This window comes from Ictidomys tridecemlineatus, chromosome 1, assembly GCF_052094955.1.
Source record: "Ictidomys tridecemlineatus isolate mIctTri1 chromosome 1, mIctTri1.hap1, whole genome shotgun sequence".
Lineage (NCBI taxonomy): Eukaryota > Metazoa > Chordata > Mammalia > Rodentia > Sciuridae > Ictidomys > Ictidomys tridecemlineatus.
Genome location: NC_135477.1, coordinates 62,199,952 through 62,216,398, shown reverse-complemented (window position 1 = coordinate 62,216,398; position 16,447 = coordinate 62,199,952). Strand labels below are relative to the sequence as shown.

Genomic DNA, 16,447 nt, shown 5'->3' with positions numbered 1-16,447 from the left:
TTGGACTTTATTTAGTTCATGATAGAAAAATATTCATACAAAATGATTCCTGAATTAGACCTTTCTTTCTACTAACACTTAGTTCTATCTATCTTTGAATCCCTAGTAATGCCTATAGTTTCTGGTACATAACACACACTAAAATATTTGACTGAATGAGTTACTTTTAAATTACCATGAGGCTATAAGCATGTTACAAGTAATGGGGGGGAAAAAAAACTCCAATGCAAAACATTTTAATAGGTTGTCAAATATACACAGTTATTAGAATTATCTAAATATCACTTATAAAAATTGGTATATCACATTAGATGACTCTATAAAACAAAAACACAAATCACACATTGACAATAACCCCTGCAGTCCAAGAATTATCCCCATCAATAGTACAAATTACAAACACACTAAAAGAAAAAAAAAAAAACTAAAGACATTACTTAGACATTTAAACCAAAGTTACTGTGACTAAGTACATTCATTCATCAAGTACAAGAAATTTAGCATTGCTGCTTATAGTCACTAATAACACAATTTTAGGTGCAATTTCACATGCTTTCATAAATCTTCCAGTACAGTTCCCATAGTAAAGTGTCTGTGTGCACTTCATTTTCATTTATATGCAGGTGTATCATACATCATACTTAAGATTATTTCACTTTATAATTACACTGTTTATATATATTTTAGGTGAACACCAGGCCAAAATTTAACCCCAATGATGACATTAAAAACAATTCTTGAAAGTACAAGCCAATTTGTTTAATTGAATGAGTACCTTTTCCTCTTACTAGAATCCATCAAATTAAGCAATAAGAATTTAAAACATTAACAAAAAACGATGACTCTAATTTTCCTGAAATATTAACAATTTCCTGAACTATTTAAAATTTCAATAAAATCACTGAGTCAAAACGTTAATTTCATATTTTAAAAAATTTTTTTGTAGTACTAGGGATTGAACTCAAGAGTGCTCTACCACTGAGCTACATATCCCCAGACTTTTTATTTTCTTTTAATTTTTTGAGATAGGGTTTCCCTATATTGCCTGGGGTGGCCTCAAATTCATAATCCATAGAATCCAAAGTCTCTGGGATTATAGCATGAGCCATCACAACCCCCTACTGCCAAATTTTAAATATCAGTGATTTAAGATTGAGGCCTAAAATTACTTGTACTAAACTGTAAAATACAATTTTAAAATGTGCAGTTAATGTGCTTATGAATATGTAATGGAATGTTTTTTTTCACAGTAATGTTATGTTAAACACTACTCTAAATGGACAGTCTAAGTAAACGTACCTTTACCACCAAGAATATTGAAAAATTAGGCTTTTTTACACTATCAATAGCTACTACCCAAACTCAAGAGTCAAATGAAGTTTACAAAGCTGCAAAATTATCTAAACTTTGTAATGGTTAGTTGCCTCACCTTAATTCAGTACTTATTAATCTTTACACAAACTCAAATGCTAGTTATCTTTAAATGCATTTTTCTCTATATCTCTATTTAAATTGAGTTCCTAAACCTTACTTGGCCTAGACAGGATGCTTAAAATAGTTAGGGCCTTGTCTGATTAGTTCAAACTGTATACTAGGGGTAGGGATTACAAATGCTTGGCACACATTATTCATCCGATACATCCGATGTTTTTGAATAAACTAAGAAGCCTGGCCTCCAAAGAAAACTGTACTTGTTTCCCAAAATATTAATGAGTAATTACTACATCTTCAGATAATCAAACTGACAATTTTTTAAGAAGAAATTGATGCCTCCTGGGCTATTAAAGACATTATAAGATACAATAGGAAGGAAAACTGAAGCTACAAATATACCAAATCAAGGTTAAAGGCACTGGATAAGGAATAAAATTACAAAGCACTGTAAACAATTTTTAAAGCAAATCAAGTTTAAATTCAAACTCTAAGATAAAATGGTACTAAAAAGATGACAATGCTTTAAAATAGTGGACACGATTTCTGTAATTTCATGATAAAATTATTTCACTGTTCTAGTTTGTTTATCCTATAATATTCCAATATCCTTAAAAAATAAAATTAAAAATGTGTTTCCAGGTTCCTGAAGCAAGAAAACTACAACTCAAAGAACTATGGAAATTAATTCCTTTTCAAATATTATAATTTGGTAGAGACTTTACAGACATGATAAGAATATCTTGGAAATCATAAATACTAAATTATACTTAATCCAAAATTCTTTAAAAGTTCTAATTCAGTAGAACAGTCTTGAGGCCCACAGTAGCAAATTGTAGTGTAAAGAGGCATAATAAGTACATTCTTTCCAGACACATAAAACAAAGAATCATGAATACCAATTTGAAATACCACAAGCTCCATGTTAGAGCCATTTAATATACACATTTTCATAATTATTTCTTGAAAAACTATTTAGATAAAATATGTATCATTTATCGTGGATTTTAATTTATTTGAATCTATGCAACTTCCATCCATATTAAAATATCAATTAATGTAAATACTTTATTATAAAACTATTTTACAATTTAAATTTCATTTGAGAAATGTATTCACATCCACAATTTCTTAAAAGTCCTTTATATGAGTGCATTTCATAAGAAATACACTAACATTATTATTTATGTTTCCTAGGGGAGAAAAAAATTAATAATCCTATTAATCCAAACCATATCATTAATTTGCTTATTTCTTAAACATTTACATGTTCAAACATGTTTGCTGAATAGTGATCATTCATCCCCACAGTGGCATACTTCCGCATAATCTTAAGACAGGACTAGATAATAGTCACATGTAGATTACAGAAACAGATACTTATTCTGTTACATACAAGCTTACTTATAAAGTAATAACATAAAATGGTCATTGGGTAACAGTGATAAAAAATGTAAACAAAAAGAATTAAATGTTAATCCCTTCCCTGAAAAACAAAGATAAAAGCACTTCTTGTTTTATTAAAACAAAACATGATCTATTTTATCAGAAAGGCAAGACATTGACTTTACAAAACTCTATTTCCAAATACAGATAAAGAAAATCTAGAACAGCTGATTCAGACTTTATTGAACTAAAATGTGCAAATAATCTGATAATACTTAAATTTATTAAATTTAATGTACATAGGCTGACACAATCCCATACAAAAATCCTCTGAAGATTCAACATAGTGTTCATTTATATGAGCTTAACACTATCTAAGTAACAACAACAACAAAAGTCCATATTGAAGAAAAAAAAGAGTAAAACTAAAAAAGTTTCTATTAATTAAGACTTGAATTTCATTCCCACAAAAATGTATGGCCAATACCCACTTGGGAATACAGAAAAACATCACATCCCAAGGAAAAATATTTTACACTAATTCTAAATAAAAATAACAAAATGCATATAAAGTTATGCCAGTTTAAAAGATTTGCTAAGTATAGTATTCATAGAAATTTATCTGGTGACTTTGTTTGGACTCAGATATTTGCAAAGTACCCTCGGTGAGAGTTGGGAAGCTAAGAAACAAAATTTCCTCCATACCACATAAAAATGGCACTTGGATTTAAAAATTTAAATTGTGATTCTGAGGTAAAAAGAGGAGGAAAAGATCTTAAATCATACCTAGTTATTTTTTAAAAGGTGGTGTGTGTGTAAAACAAAGGTAATATTTACAAATGTGTTTTTGCCTCTGCCCCCAATAAAATTAGTTTCTCTTTTGATATGATCTAAAGCTGTTATGAATAATAGTGAAACAGAAGCACAGATTTAGATATGCTCCAAACCCTATACAATGTACTAATTTACACACAGTATTTTTAAAAACACATGATCAGATGCTGTTTTTCACTGCTTAACCAAATTCTGAGAAACACTATATTTAGCAACAAACATCTATACCACTGCTTAACTAACATGAATTTTAAAAGCAAAACACTCTAAAATATTGTTTAGAGGGAAAAAAATTTCAATCATTTACCTTTTTGAAGCCTCTGTTTGAGAAAAAGTATTATATGTATACCTACATATCATGTAATGTCTTCTCACATTGTAGTAAGTATAGATTCCATTTTTGCCACAAAAGAACTTGCAATAAAAGAATTTTAAAGAAAAAAATTTGTTTCTTGCAAATAATTTCTCTCTTCTGACCCTGGTAAAAATCATCAGTGCCTTTAATTTCAAGATATTTTTTGTTGTTGTTGTTGTTGTCCATTTCCGTTGTGTATTTCACAAAGTATAATATTTTGTATTACATAGATAAATGGAAATTAAATGGAAAAACCTGCTTTTGGAATGCAACAATTCTAAATCATTTCACTAAGAAGCACCTTTTGATACGCTGGTCTGAACTTTTAATATAAAACCTAAATGGTACTTATTTCTGAAGTAGAATTTTCTCCAGTTTTAATAACTTCATACATAGCAATACTAAGGATATCAACCTGTGCTTTCTAGATTTTGAAGGTGTTCTAATTATGTCATAGGTTAGATATGGCTCATTTTCAAGATTGGGTGGATAGATTTCATGATACATTGGCTACAGAAAGCTAAATAAACTCTTACTGAATAATGGTTTGCATTTTGCTTGAGCCAAATAGATGTTTAGGCCATGTACCACCACATTCCCTGCTTAACATTCCTGTTTCTTTATTCTTCATAGTTTTCTAATGAACAAATTAGTATTCCTGAGTAAGATTATAAAAAAGTTAACCTTTCTACCAAAAGTATAAAGACAAATAAAATGTTGACTCACAATACAAAGTTTTTACACAGCATTACAGGTGCAGAGATAATGACTGCTGCTCTTTATGATGATTTGTCCACCCCTTAAAAAGACTGCAGCAAAAGATTCAATTGTCTAAAATACTTCGAAGTACAGTAATTAAATGCTTTAGACCATAAACATATCCCTCATCTATTGTGTTGCTAGGAAACACATGAGCAAAATCTATCATTCGCACTTCTACTTCCGAAATCTCTTGGCAACCAGTGGGAAGATGGTAGAAAACTTTTTCCAGTTGGGAAAGTACATTTCCATTTAAATGTTCCTGTGACATGCTTTTCCACCCATTGTCTTGCTCCATATTTTCAACTTTCAATGAAGTCTGACTGTGATGTTTTTTTGAATACATTTTTCTGTGACGAGCATACATCTTGGATAAGCTTTTGCCTACTGAAGCCTCTATTTTTCCATTTGCTGTGGAACTTAACACATGAAAGTTATTGTTGTACTCCAGTAACTCTGTGTCTGACAATTGTCCTTTGGACAAAAACTTTTCTGCCAAAGTTCTGTCATTTGATTTTGTAGTGGTTGGCTGAGATGAACCTTCATAAACAAATAATAATGAACTTGCATAAAAGCTAAGCTGCTTCTGGCTTTCAAACCACTGCAGAATTTTCTCAATCTTCTGAATACTGGCAGCAATAGCATCTTTTCTTAGACAGAACCCATTATGAAAAAACTTGGAGACTCCTATAAAACAATACATTCGGATTAGAATCAATGTATAAAATAGTTATCATTTGGAAAGTGGATTCATAGTAGATAAAATTCTTCAGTATTTTCCCCACCATCCTTACAGTTACTTAGTCAAACTTGGAATTCTAGGAATTCCAGTTAGACATAGAAATCTTAGATCTCAATTTTTGGTGATGAACTCATATAAGAAAACATTTAAATGACACAAATGTAAAGTGAAATACTCCAAACAAAAGAAAAAAGAAAAATAAATTTATGACAGGTAGACTGGAAGTTTAGTTCTATGTTTTCTCTGAAGAAATGCCATTCCAAAATTTGCTACTGTGAGGAATTTTATGGAAAAAAAAAACCTGTTTGTTAGAATCACATTTAAGAGTTAATCTAAATCCTAGAGTCATATAACCATTTTTAATGATGTCAATGGCCTGTAATCAAATACCAAATCATAATTCTACTAATTTTTATTTTTCCTCAATACTGATTGGTCTTTTCACAAGAGTTAAAACTTGCTTTTGGGACTAGCACTTCTCCAGGATGACTGTTAAGCAAAACAGAAACTTTTAAATGTTTTAAATAACCCGTGTCATTAGGCATCTCTTAAAACTATGTCTTAAAATTTTGTCATACTTGGGAATTTATGGGTATGTACAATTTTATTTCTGCTTTTAAATAACTTGTTCCTTCACCTTGGAACAATAACTGTTAAGAAATATATTCAGATAGGACCAAACTGTATCCCAGAAAAATATTCTTTAAAAAGTCAATCTGAATATTATCTGGCTGTTGGTTAAGTATACTAAAGGAAACATTAACTGTCAGGCTCACACTGTGGATGTTTATTTTCTATACATAACAAAAATTTTCCACAAATTCGCGCTACACATAAACTGGTCCTTATCTTAGTAGAGCTAAGAATGAATGTTTCAGAGATATAGGATATCCTTGTTTTTGTGATATTTTGACCACAAATATTTTAGAAGTATATATTGACACTATTTAAAAGTTTCACAGCTCAACTACACACTGGAAGTTTCAAAAAAGCATTATACACAGCATATATCCTAAAAGTCTCTTACATAACAAGCAATTTTGATATATTATGTCTCATAGTCTTTACTTAAAAAATGATTTTAAAGATAACCTTTAGTTTCAGTATGAGCTAGATAGCTGATTCACAAATGTTCAATATTTTTTTAAAAAGCATAGGGCTAGTTTAAATCTATAGTGTCCCCTGCCTATGTGTGAAGGTTTAGTCTTACTGGGAGGTGGAAAAACCTTGAGACGGGTCTAGTGGGAGGAAATGAGGTCACTGAGACTGTGCCCTTGAAGGGCATATTGAGATCCTGGCCCCTTGTCCCCCTCTTCATGCTTCCTGGATGCCAGAAGGAGAACAGTTTTCTTCCACAGCATGCTCCTGCCAAGATGTACTGTGCCACCCTAAGTCCAAAGCAATAAGGTCAAATGATCATACACTGAAACTCTGAGCCAAAATACCCATTTTCTCCTTAAGTTGACTGTCCCAGGGATTTTTGTCACAGTAATGAAAAATTAACACACTTATTAGTAAGATATGAATGAAAATGTTAAAAAAGTGCCATCTGTGGTCCCATGATTTGGATGCATTATGAACCAGGGGTTCTGATTAATCCAATTCTGTGAATCTGCTTCATTTAAAAAAATTATTATGAATTTGATTATTATTTTGAAGGAAAACTAAAACTGAAATGACTTCAGAATTAGTGTTAATGATACTATAAAAAAATTTTCTTTTTTAAATACTTACCATCCTTTATAGTTTCTTTTGTTAAGCTTCTTCCATAGTGCTGATTTTGTGTCTCATAGCTATCAGAATGAACATGATAAACCTATCAAAAAGAGGAAAGAAAAACAGTGAACACTAAAAAAAGAATACTCTTTGACCACATGAGGTTAACCCAGCAATATGAGTTAAAGGTGAGTTAAAAATGAAATCAACCTATATCATTCATTCTAATAGTTTGAAAAGAAAAAAATCATGTACTCATATCAACAGATGCTGAAAAAGTATTTAACAAATATAATATCCACTGTAGATAACCTTATCTATCTCAATCTACCAAAAGTTAGCATCAGGTTTAAAGGAAAAATAAGGAAGTATTTCTTTTAAAATATAAAAAGCTTCCACAAAAAGTATTCTATCACAATATTTTTTGTCATTATTATCATCTAATATTGTTCTGGAGTTAGTAGCAGATGCAAATAGATAAGACCAAAAAGTAGAGGTTTAATCATATAAAAAGGACAGTATAGAATTATTACTCTTCATAGGTAATTGCTGGACTAGAAATCGACTGAAAAATGAATATAAACAATAAAAATCTGAAATGGTGATTAAGTACAAATTAGTAAACAGAAAACAATCTTTTATAATCATAAAACCAGTCAGAAAATGGAAAAAAGATCCCATTTACAAATGAAACCAAAAGATTAAGACATATAAACTGAGTAAGTATAAAATCTATATGAAGACATCTTTAGAACATTCCTAAAACAAACACCCATGAATGTTCTCCAAATAGACAATTCCACTTCATAAAAGATATAAATTCTATTCAGATAATTTACAACTAACCACGTAAGTTAATTCTAAAGTTCACATAGAACAGGTGTGGCATACCCCCATAGTCCCAACCAAGAGACTGAAGCAGTAGAATAGCTCGAGTTTAGGAATTTTAGGTGCTAGTTTGGACAATATAATGAGGCCCCAACTCAAAAAAAGGATTGCCCTTTCTTCCAAAAAACACTTCACTTAGAAAAAAAAAAAGGAGATCCAGGAAAAAACAAAATAGGACTAACCTTCCCTCCTAAAAATATTTTAGAATCAAACACATAAGAGAATTTAGTTATGTGATAATAGGATTTTAAACCAGTGAGAAAGGATGGATTACTTATCAAACAATGATACCTTATGCTGTACACCAAAGTAAATTCCAAATATATCAAAGACCAAAATGCACAAAATGAAATGATACCTCTTCTAAAAAAACAAACATGGAAGAAAGAATCCTTGAATAACATAATTAGAGAAGGCTTTTGCAACCAAAACTAAGAAATCAAAATACAAATTGAAAAACTAGCTGAGATTTATTATATGATGAATATAAGAAATGTTTACACTTAAGGAAAAACAAAGGATTTGAAGAGTTCACAGAAATCAAACAGCTCTCAAACTTACCAGGAATACAGCCCTTCCCTCTAAATGTGGCAACTGAAAAAGTCTCTTCTGGACATTGCCAAATGTCTCCCAGGGCAGCAAAATTGTCCCAGTTGAAAGACATGCTCCATGTCAGACAAATTGCCAATACCAGTCAAAATTATAAATGTATATGAGCCCAGCAATTTCCCTCTAAGGATTTATCCCAAGGATATGCTAGCACACTGATAAAATGAGGTAGTCTATGGTCATTCACTGTAACATTACTTATAACAGCAAAAGACTAGAACTAGAAATCCATCAAAGGGAACTGATTAAATTGTGGTATAACAATACTGTGCCACAATAGAAAGATCTCTGGTATATGTTAAGTGGGGGGAAAAGAGCAAAACACAAAATAGTATTCAAAGTAGGTTTTGTGATAATAGAACACACAGATGGCATATTTGCATAAGTTTAAAGTATCTCCACAAGAATACACTGCAGATAAAAAGAAAACTAAGATATTCTGTGTGGAGGTGAACTACTCACTATATGTTTCTATAGTTTTTGGAATCTAAACCATAAAAGTATGCATCTTCTCAAAAATTATTTTTAAGAAGCAGTAAGAATATATTTAGGGACTGGATTGTGGCTCAGTTGTAGAACGCTCACCTAGTGTGTGCAAGGCCCTGGGTTGGATCCTTGGCACCACATAAAAACTAAATAAATGAAACCAAAGTTATTGTGTACAATTAAAAGAAATAAATATTTTAAACAAACAAAAAATAATATATTTGGAAATCGATACATTTTAACTTCCAGTCTGATATGGCTTATTACCATTTAAAATGTTTTACCACATTGAAAAAATTCAGACCACATTCTTTCTCACATATAGGCCTATTTAAGGCAGTAAGTGCTAGAGCTGGAACCCAGGTCCTCAAGTGTGCCAGGCAAGAGCTAGAACACTGAGCTACACCCCCAGCCAAAGAAAGACAATTTCTTTTGAACAAAATGGTACTATAAATGGCAAAAAAACATCAAAGATTACATTCGATTACAGGACAAATTATTTTTTTAAAGAACTGTTAAACACAACTAAATTTTTTTTTAAAAAAATCATAATATATATAAAACATCTATTTTACATGTTTCAAAAGGGTTTAGGGCTAGGGACATAGCTCAGTGGTAGAGCACATGTTTAACATGAGTGAGACCCTGAGTTCAATCACTAGGACCAATGAATAAACAAATAACCTTAAGATTCTAAGGCTGGGTGTGGTGATGTTTGCCTGTGATGCCAGCTACTCTGAAGGCAACACAAAAAGATGGCAAGTTCATGGCAAGCCTGGGCAACTGACTGAGACCTTGAGACCCTATCTCAAAAATAAAATTTAGAACAGAGTTGGGGACATAGCTCAGTCTTACCTAACATGTGTGAGGCCCTGGGTTCAATCTCTAGCAACGTGTACATACATACACACACACACACACACACACACACACGCGCGCGCGCGCACAAGATTCTGAAAGCACAGTTGTCACTATTCTATTATTCAGGAGCATATTTTCTGAGCCAAATTAAACCTCACATATGAATACCTAAATTTCACCTATAGACTAAAAGCTAAATAGTTTCAATGGAACTCCTTTATTGACTTTCTCTGTTCCTATGTTTATTTCTACTTCACTAAAACTGGAATGGAAAGAGATCTGAGAGTTTCTCCAGTCTCTACTTACTGCCAACTTTTGGCCAGTAGCAAAGATATTTGTAAATCAAAAGATACTCCCACTGGGTGCTATGCAGCTGCCTGTAATCCCAAGGGCTCCAGATGCTGAGGCAGGAGGATCACAAATTCAAAGCCAGCCTCAACCTCAGCAACTTAAAAGTTATACTCCCACCCTGAAAACACATGTGTAGCAACAAACAATGGAATTTTTAAAAACACCTAAGGAGATAGGATAAGGAGAATAGAATGCTGAATAAGCTACTGCTCTTCTTGGTTGGTATTTCTACATGAATTGATGTCAGGTGCAAAAAATTCAAACATCTAAATACATTTCACATTAAATCTATTGATGGAAAAGAGAAATTTAAATCCCATGTTATAGAAAAACAGAAATACATAAAAAATCTGATTTTTAGACAGTGTGGTCAATAAAGATCAAGCTTGCTTTTGCTCAGCATTCTATTCACCTTAGCATATCGCCTTAGACATTTTTTTAAAAATTCCTTTGTTTGTTGCTACACATGTGTGTGTTTTTAGGGTACGAGTATAACTTTCAAGTTGCTGAGGTTGAGGCTGGCTTTTTTTCTCCAAGTAACCAGGAATCAGTAATTAGGTAAGGTAACCTCTCCAAAGGGCAAGTATTTCTTTATCAAAAATTTAAGTTTAAGCCAGGCCTATAATTCAAGTGGCTCGGGAGGCTGAGGCAGGAAGATTTCAAATTCAAGGCCAGCTTCACCAAGCTGCTGAGGCCCTAAATAACTCAGTGAGACCCTGTCTTGATATAAAATATTTTTAAAAAGGGCTGAGGATGTTGCTCAGTGGTTAAGCGCCCCAGGGTTCAATCCCTAGTACCAAAGGGGGGGGGGGGACAATTAAGTTGCTGCTAAAAATATACTGGAACACTGGACTGGGGTTACGGCTCACTGGTACGACATTTGCCTCATATATATGAGGTAATGGGTTCAATCCTCAGCACCACATAAAAATAAATAAAATAAAAGGTATTGTGTCTCTTTTAGATTTATCTTTACAAAATATAGATTTTTTAAAAATACTGGAACCACTAAAAACAAAATCATCTACAATCTTAAAATATATGTATTTAAAATGTTTCAGGTAAATTTTGCAAAATACATGCATTTAAAAATTTTTCAGGTGAATTTTACAAATTATATTTTAATTAATTTTGGTGTATAAATGTAATAAATCACTACAGTTACACACCACATGTTTTCAGACAATACAGAAAATTAAATAACCATGTGTACAACTGTTAGCCCATATGGACACTATCACTATTTAAAAATACTACATTCCAAAGCAAGTCACTTCTCTTAAGTCAGTTATTATTTTTCAGTTTTCTAAATTGGTTCTTTAAGTCTGATGGTACAACTACTTTAGCAGCTTCTTAAAAAGCTAAACATAAACTTAACCATAGTAGCTACAAATTTCACATTTTAAGAAATCTACCCAAAAGAAATAAAACTCGTAAATAGAAACTGGCAACAGCCAGTTTAAAAAAACTCCACCTTTTCCAAAATCACTCTATTCCCCATTTTTTTGACTCCTTTGCTTTACAGGCCCTATTTTGTTTCAACCTCATTTATTTTTTAGGTACTAGGGATTGAATCCAGAGGCACTTCAACACTGAGCTACATCCTCAGCCCCACCTTTTTAAAAAAAATATTCTTCATCATAGATGGACACAATATCTTTGTTTATTTATTTTTATGTGGTGCTGAGGATAGAACCCAGTACCTCATACATGCGAGACAAGTGCTCTACCACTGAGTTACAACCCCAGCCCCTCAGCCCTTTTGATTTTTTTATTTTGAGACAGGGTCTCACGAAGTTGTTGAGGCTGCTCTCCAACTTGCAATTCTTCTGCCTCAGCCTCCTGAATTGCTGTGGGAATTACAGGTGTATGCCACCATGACCAGCTCTACTCTTTTATAACACATATGTCAATAAACTTTGTTAAGTCAATGATTAGTCTTATTAGTCTATATGATCTTGAAATCAAGAAAACAGTATAATTGCTTAAAGACATTTAAAAATAAAAAATTCCTAAATTTTCACAGAAAATAAGAAAATTATTCTACCTACCAAACCTCTTCATTGTAACAGGAAACATAACAAAAAATTTTTAAAAACCAATATACTGGGTTAACTTAACAGTCTATTTGATAATACCAAGAATTTATTTAAAGGCATGACAATCCTGGAGGGCAATTTTTAAAATTGGGAACATTAATTTCAAAATTATCCCAGTCTGTCGTCATTACCAGTCTAAAAAACACTGTAATTTTTAAAAGTTCAATGAACTTACCACCCACTAAAGAAATTATTTTTTAAAAGTTAAAGTGTTTAAATCTGTCAATTAGATTTTGATGACTTTGGGATAAGCAATGGTTTCTTACACATGATACCAAAAGCACAAGTTTTTTTAAAAAAAGGAAAATAGATAAATAAATAGAATGGACTTCACAACTAAATACTTTTGTGCTTCAATGGACACCATCAAGTAAGTGAAAAGATACCCACAGAACAGGAAAAAATAGTTATAAAATCAAGTGTTGATTAGATCATAAGGGATCTGTATACAACTCAGTAATAAAAATCAAGCCAATTGGAAGTGGACAAAGAATCTGAACACACATTTCTTTGTAGATAGATACATAAAGGTCAATAAGTTAAAGAAAAGATGCTCAACTACATTAACTATTAGGAAAAGCAAAACAAAACCATAAGACACTACAAGACATTTACCAGGTGGATCCCCTCCTCCTCAAAATAAAGAATAAAAAAAGGAACATGGGTCAAGGATATGAGAAAATAATACTTTTGGTAGGAATGTAAAATGGTACAACTACTTTAGCAGCTTCTTAAAAAGCTAAACATAAACTTAACCATAGTAGCTACAAATTTCACATTTTAATAAATCTACCCAAAAGAAATAAAACTCGTAAATAGAAACATTTACAGAAATATTCATTAAAAAGAAAATAACCCAAAGTCCCCCAATAAACAAGTGGAAAAATAAAATGTGTATTACCCATATAGTAGAATGTTATTTTATTTTAGCAATTAAAGTACTAATATATGCTACAACATGGATGAACCTTGAAAATATTAAAAGAAAATATTAATATATTAAAATATTAAAAGAAGACAGTCATAAGACCACATTATTTTAATTATATGAAATGTCCAGAAGAGGCAAATCTACAGAGGCAGAAAATAGATAAGTTGTCATATACTAATAGAGGGGTTGGAAAGATATGGGGAGTGATTGCTAATGAGTATAAAGTGTTTTTGAAGAGTGATTACAAAAAGTAAATGTGGTGATGATTGTCCAACTACATAAATAGATAAAAATAAATTAAATGTATACACTTCTCCTTCAATATCCACAGAGGATTGGTTCCAGGACCCCTTGCAGACAACAAAATCCAAGGACACTTAAAGTTCCTTACACAAATGGCACAGAATTTGCATTTAAGCTACAAATACATCCATCTGTATCCTTTAAACCATCACTAGATAACTTATATTACCTAAAACAATGTAAATGTTTTATATAGTAATGCTTACAGAATAAGAAAAAAGTCTGTACGGTAGTACAAATGTGATTTTTTTTTTTTTAATTTTGATCCACAGTTGACTGAACTCATGAGTGCAGAACACCCAGATACCAGAGGACAGCTTTGTTTATTTTTACTTTTGTGGTGCTGGGAATCCAATCAGGGCCTTGTCCATTCTAGACAAATGTTCTACCAATGAGCTATACCCCCAACTGGACTTTAGCTGAATGAATTCAAAGATATATAAGTTAAGTCTCAATAAAGCTGCTTTTAAAGAAGTACAAACAGGGGGCTGAGAATGAAGCTCAGCAGACTCAAGGACCTGGGTTTAATCCCCAGCACCACAAACAAAATTTTTTTAAAAATATAAGGAAATGCAAACAAACCTTTATTTATCTAGGGAAGCAATAAATCCTAGCAAAGCTAAATTACACAATGCTTACTTATTTATCCTGTAAGTGTACACTAAAGGTAATGGAAACCCAATAAAGAGTTTTTAAACAAGAGAATGTTGTGATTAGACATATATTTTACAATGTTTAGAGAGCAAATTAGAAAAGAGCAAAACTGAATTTGAGAGACCAAAGTTCAGAGAGGGACAACAGTGAAAATGAGACTCAAGAGATGTTTGGGAATCAAGAGATGGCTCTGAGGGATGACAGTGACTACCAGGTTTCTACTTTGTAAGGCTGAATGTATGGCAGGTCATTCACTAAACAGGGAATAAGAGAGATTTGGTGTTACTGTTATGATCATTTGAGAGAGGGATAAATGTGTCAGTCAGATTGGGTTTGAGACGTTTAAGTAAATGTCTGGTAGGCTGTTACACACACAAATTAGAAGATATACAAAGTGGAGGTTGAAGATATGCACATTTGGGAGTTATCTGTGAAACCAAAACGTAACCAAAAAGAACAGAAAGCACTGTACAAAAAAAGAGATGGAGTATTAAAATAGAAACAAGAAATTACTACAACTTTTAAAGAATACACAGAAAGAAATGAGCTGGTAAAGGAGATTGCAAAGTGGTCTTAGACTGGAGGTGGAATGTCACCAACACAAAGAAAAATGTCTCAAGGAGAACTTGGCCAATATTGAAGGCTGCTTTTCAAAGTAAAGTAAAATGAATAATGAAAAATGCTACTTAAATTTAGTGACATGGGGGTGTTATTAGGGACTTTAGTGAAAAGCAATCTGGTAACATGATGGGCAGAAGCCAGATTATAATGATCTAGATTCTGAGTGGGAAGCAAAGAAATTGAAGTAACTAGTTTGGTTCTGAAAAGGAGACAAGTTAAATCTACAACAGGAGTGATTTTGGTGTTCTGTTTTTTAAAGAATTGAGTGATTTGAACATATTTAAACCAAAACCAGACAGTGGATAGGCAGAAGTTGAAGATATAAGAAGACAAGAGAAGATCAATAGTTTAATATCCTTTTTACTGTTTTTATTAGCATGTTATAGTTATGCATAACAGTGGGGGTTAACTGTGACATATTCTCACCTGTATGTAACATAATTTGTTCTTTTTCATTCCATAGTATTTCCCTTTTTCTTCCCCTCCTCTCTCCCCCAATCCCCTTCCCTTTACTTAATTGGTCTTCCCTCTACTTATTAACTTTTTAAAAACTTGGTATATCATAATTATACATAAAAGCAGAATTCAATGTAATATATGCACACATTTACACAGGATAATTCAGTCAATTTCATTCTGCTGTTCCTACACTCTCCTACTCCCTGCAACCTCTACTCTACGGTTCTCACTTCTGTTTTCATGAGATCCCCTTTTTAAATTCCTTATTTCTCTCTAGCTTCCACACAAGATTTGACCCACAACTTTCTGTGTCTGGCTTATGTCATTTGGCATGATGTCCAGTTTCATACATTTTCCAGCAAATGACATAATTTTATTCTTCTTCATGGTGGAGTAGTATATATAAACGAACACACACTCTCTCTCTGTATATACACACACACACACACATACACACCTATATGCATATTGTGTGTGTACAAACGTGCGCGCGCACACACACACACACATTATTCATCTGGCAACTGTGAATTGAATTGTGCTGCTATAAACACTGGAATATAAACAGTAATACAGTATGCTGATTTCAGCTCTGGGATAGATTCCAAAAAGTAGAATAACTGGGTATATGGTGGTTCCATTCCAGTCTTTTGAAGAACACCCATACTGATTTCCATAGTGGTGATACTAATCTGCAGTCACACAATGTTTAAGTGTTCCTTTTTCCCCATATCCTCACCAGCATTTATTTATATCCTTGATGTTTACCATTCTAAATGGTGAGATGAAATCTCAGTGTAGTTTTGATTTGCATTTTCCTGATTGTTGAGGATTTGGAACATTTTTTTCAAGTATTTCTTATTCATTTTTATTTCTTCTTTTGAGAAATGTCTGTTTAGTTCATTTGCCTATCTATTGACTGAGACTTTTAAGTTCTTTAAATATTGAAAAAGTAGCTGGCA

General features: G+C 32.2%; 1 protein-coding gene across 3 annotated transcripts in view; it reads right to left on the bottom strand.

The window, feature by feature from the left end:
• Window positions 1–220: 220 nt before the first annotated feature.
• Ipmk (inositol polyphosphate multikinase) overlaps window positions 221–16,447 on the bottom strand; it is a 51,639-nt gene continuing 35,412 nt past the window's right edge. For all 3 annotated transcript variants that reach the window (XM_078041907.1, XM_078041918.1, XM_005334332.4), the window contains exons 5-6: window positions 7,242–7,323; window positions 221–5,452 (exon numbers count right to left, since the gene is read on the bottom strand). In XM_078041907.1, the coding sequence (XP_077898033.1) occupies window positions 4,830–5,452; window positions 7,242–7,323 (705 nt within the window). In that variant the 3' untranslated portion in view covers window positions 221–4,829. The remainder of the gene's footprint in view (window positions 5,453–7,241; window positions 7,324–16,447) is intronic.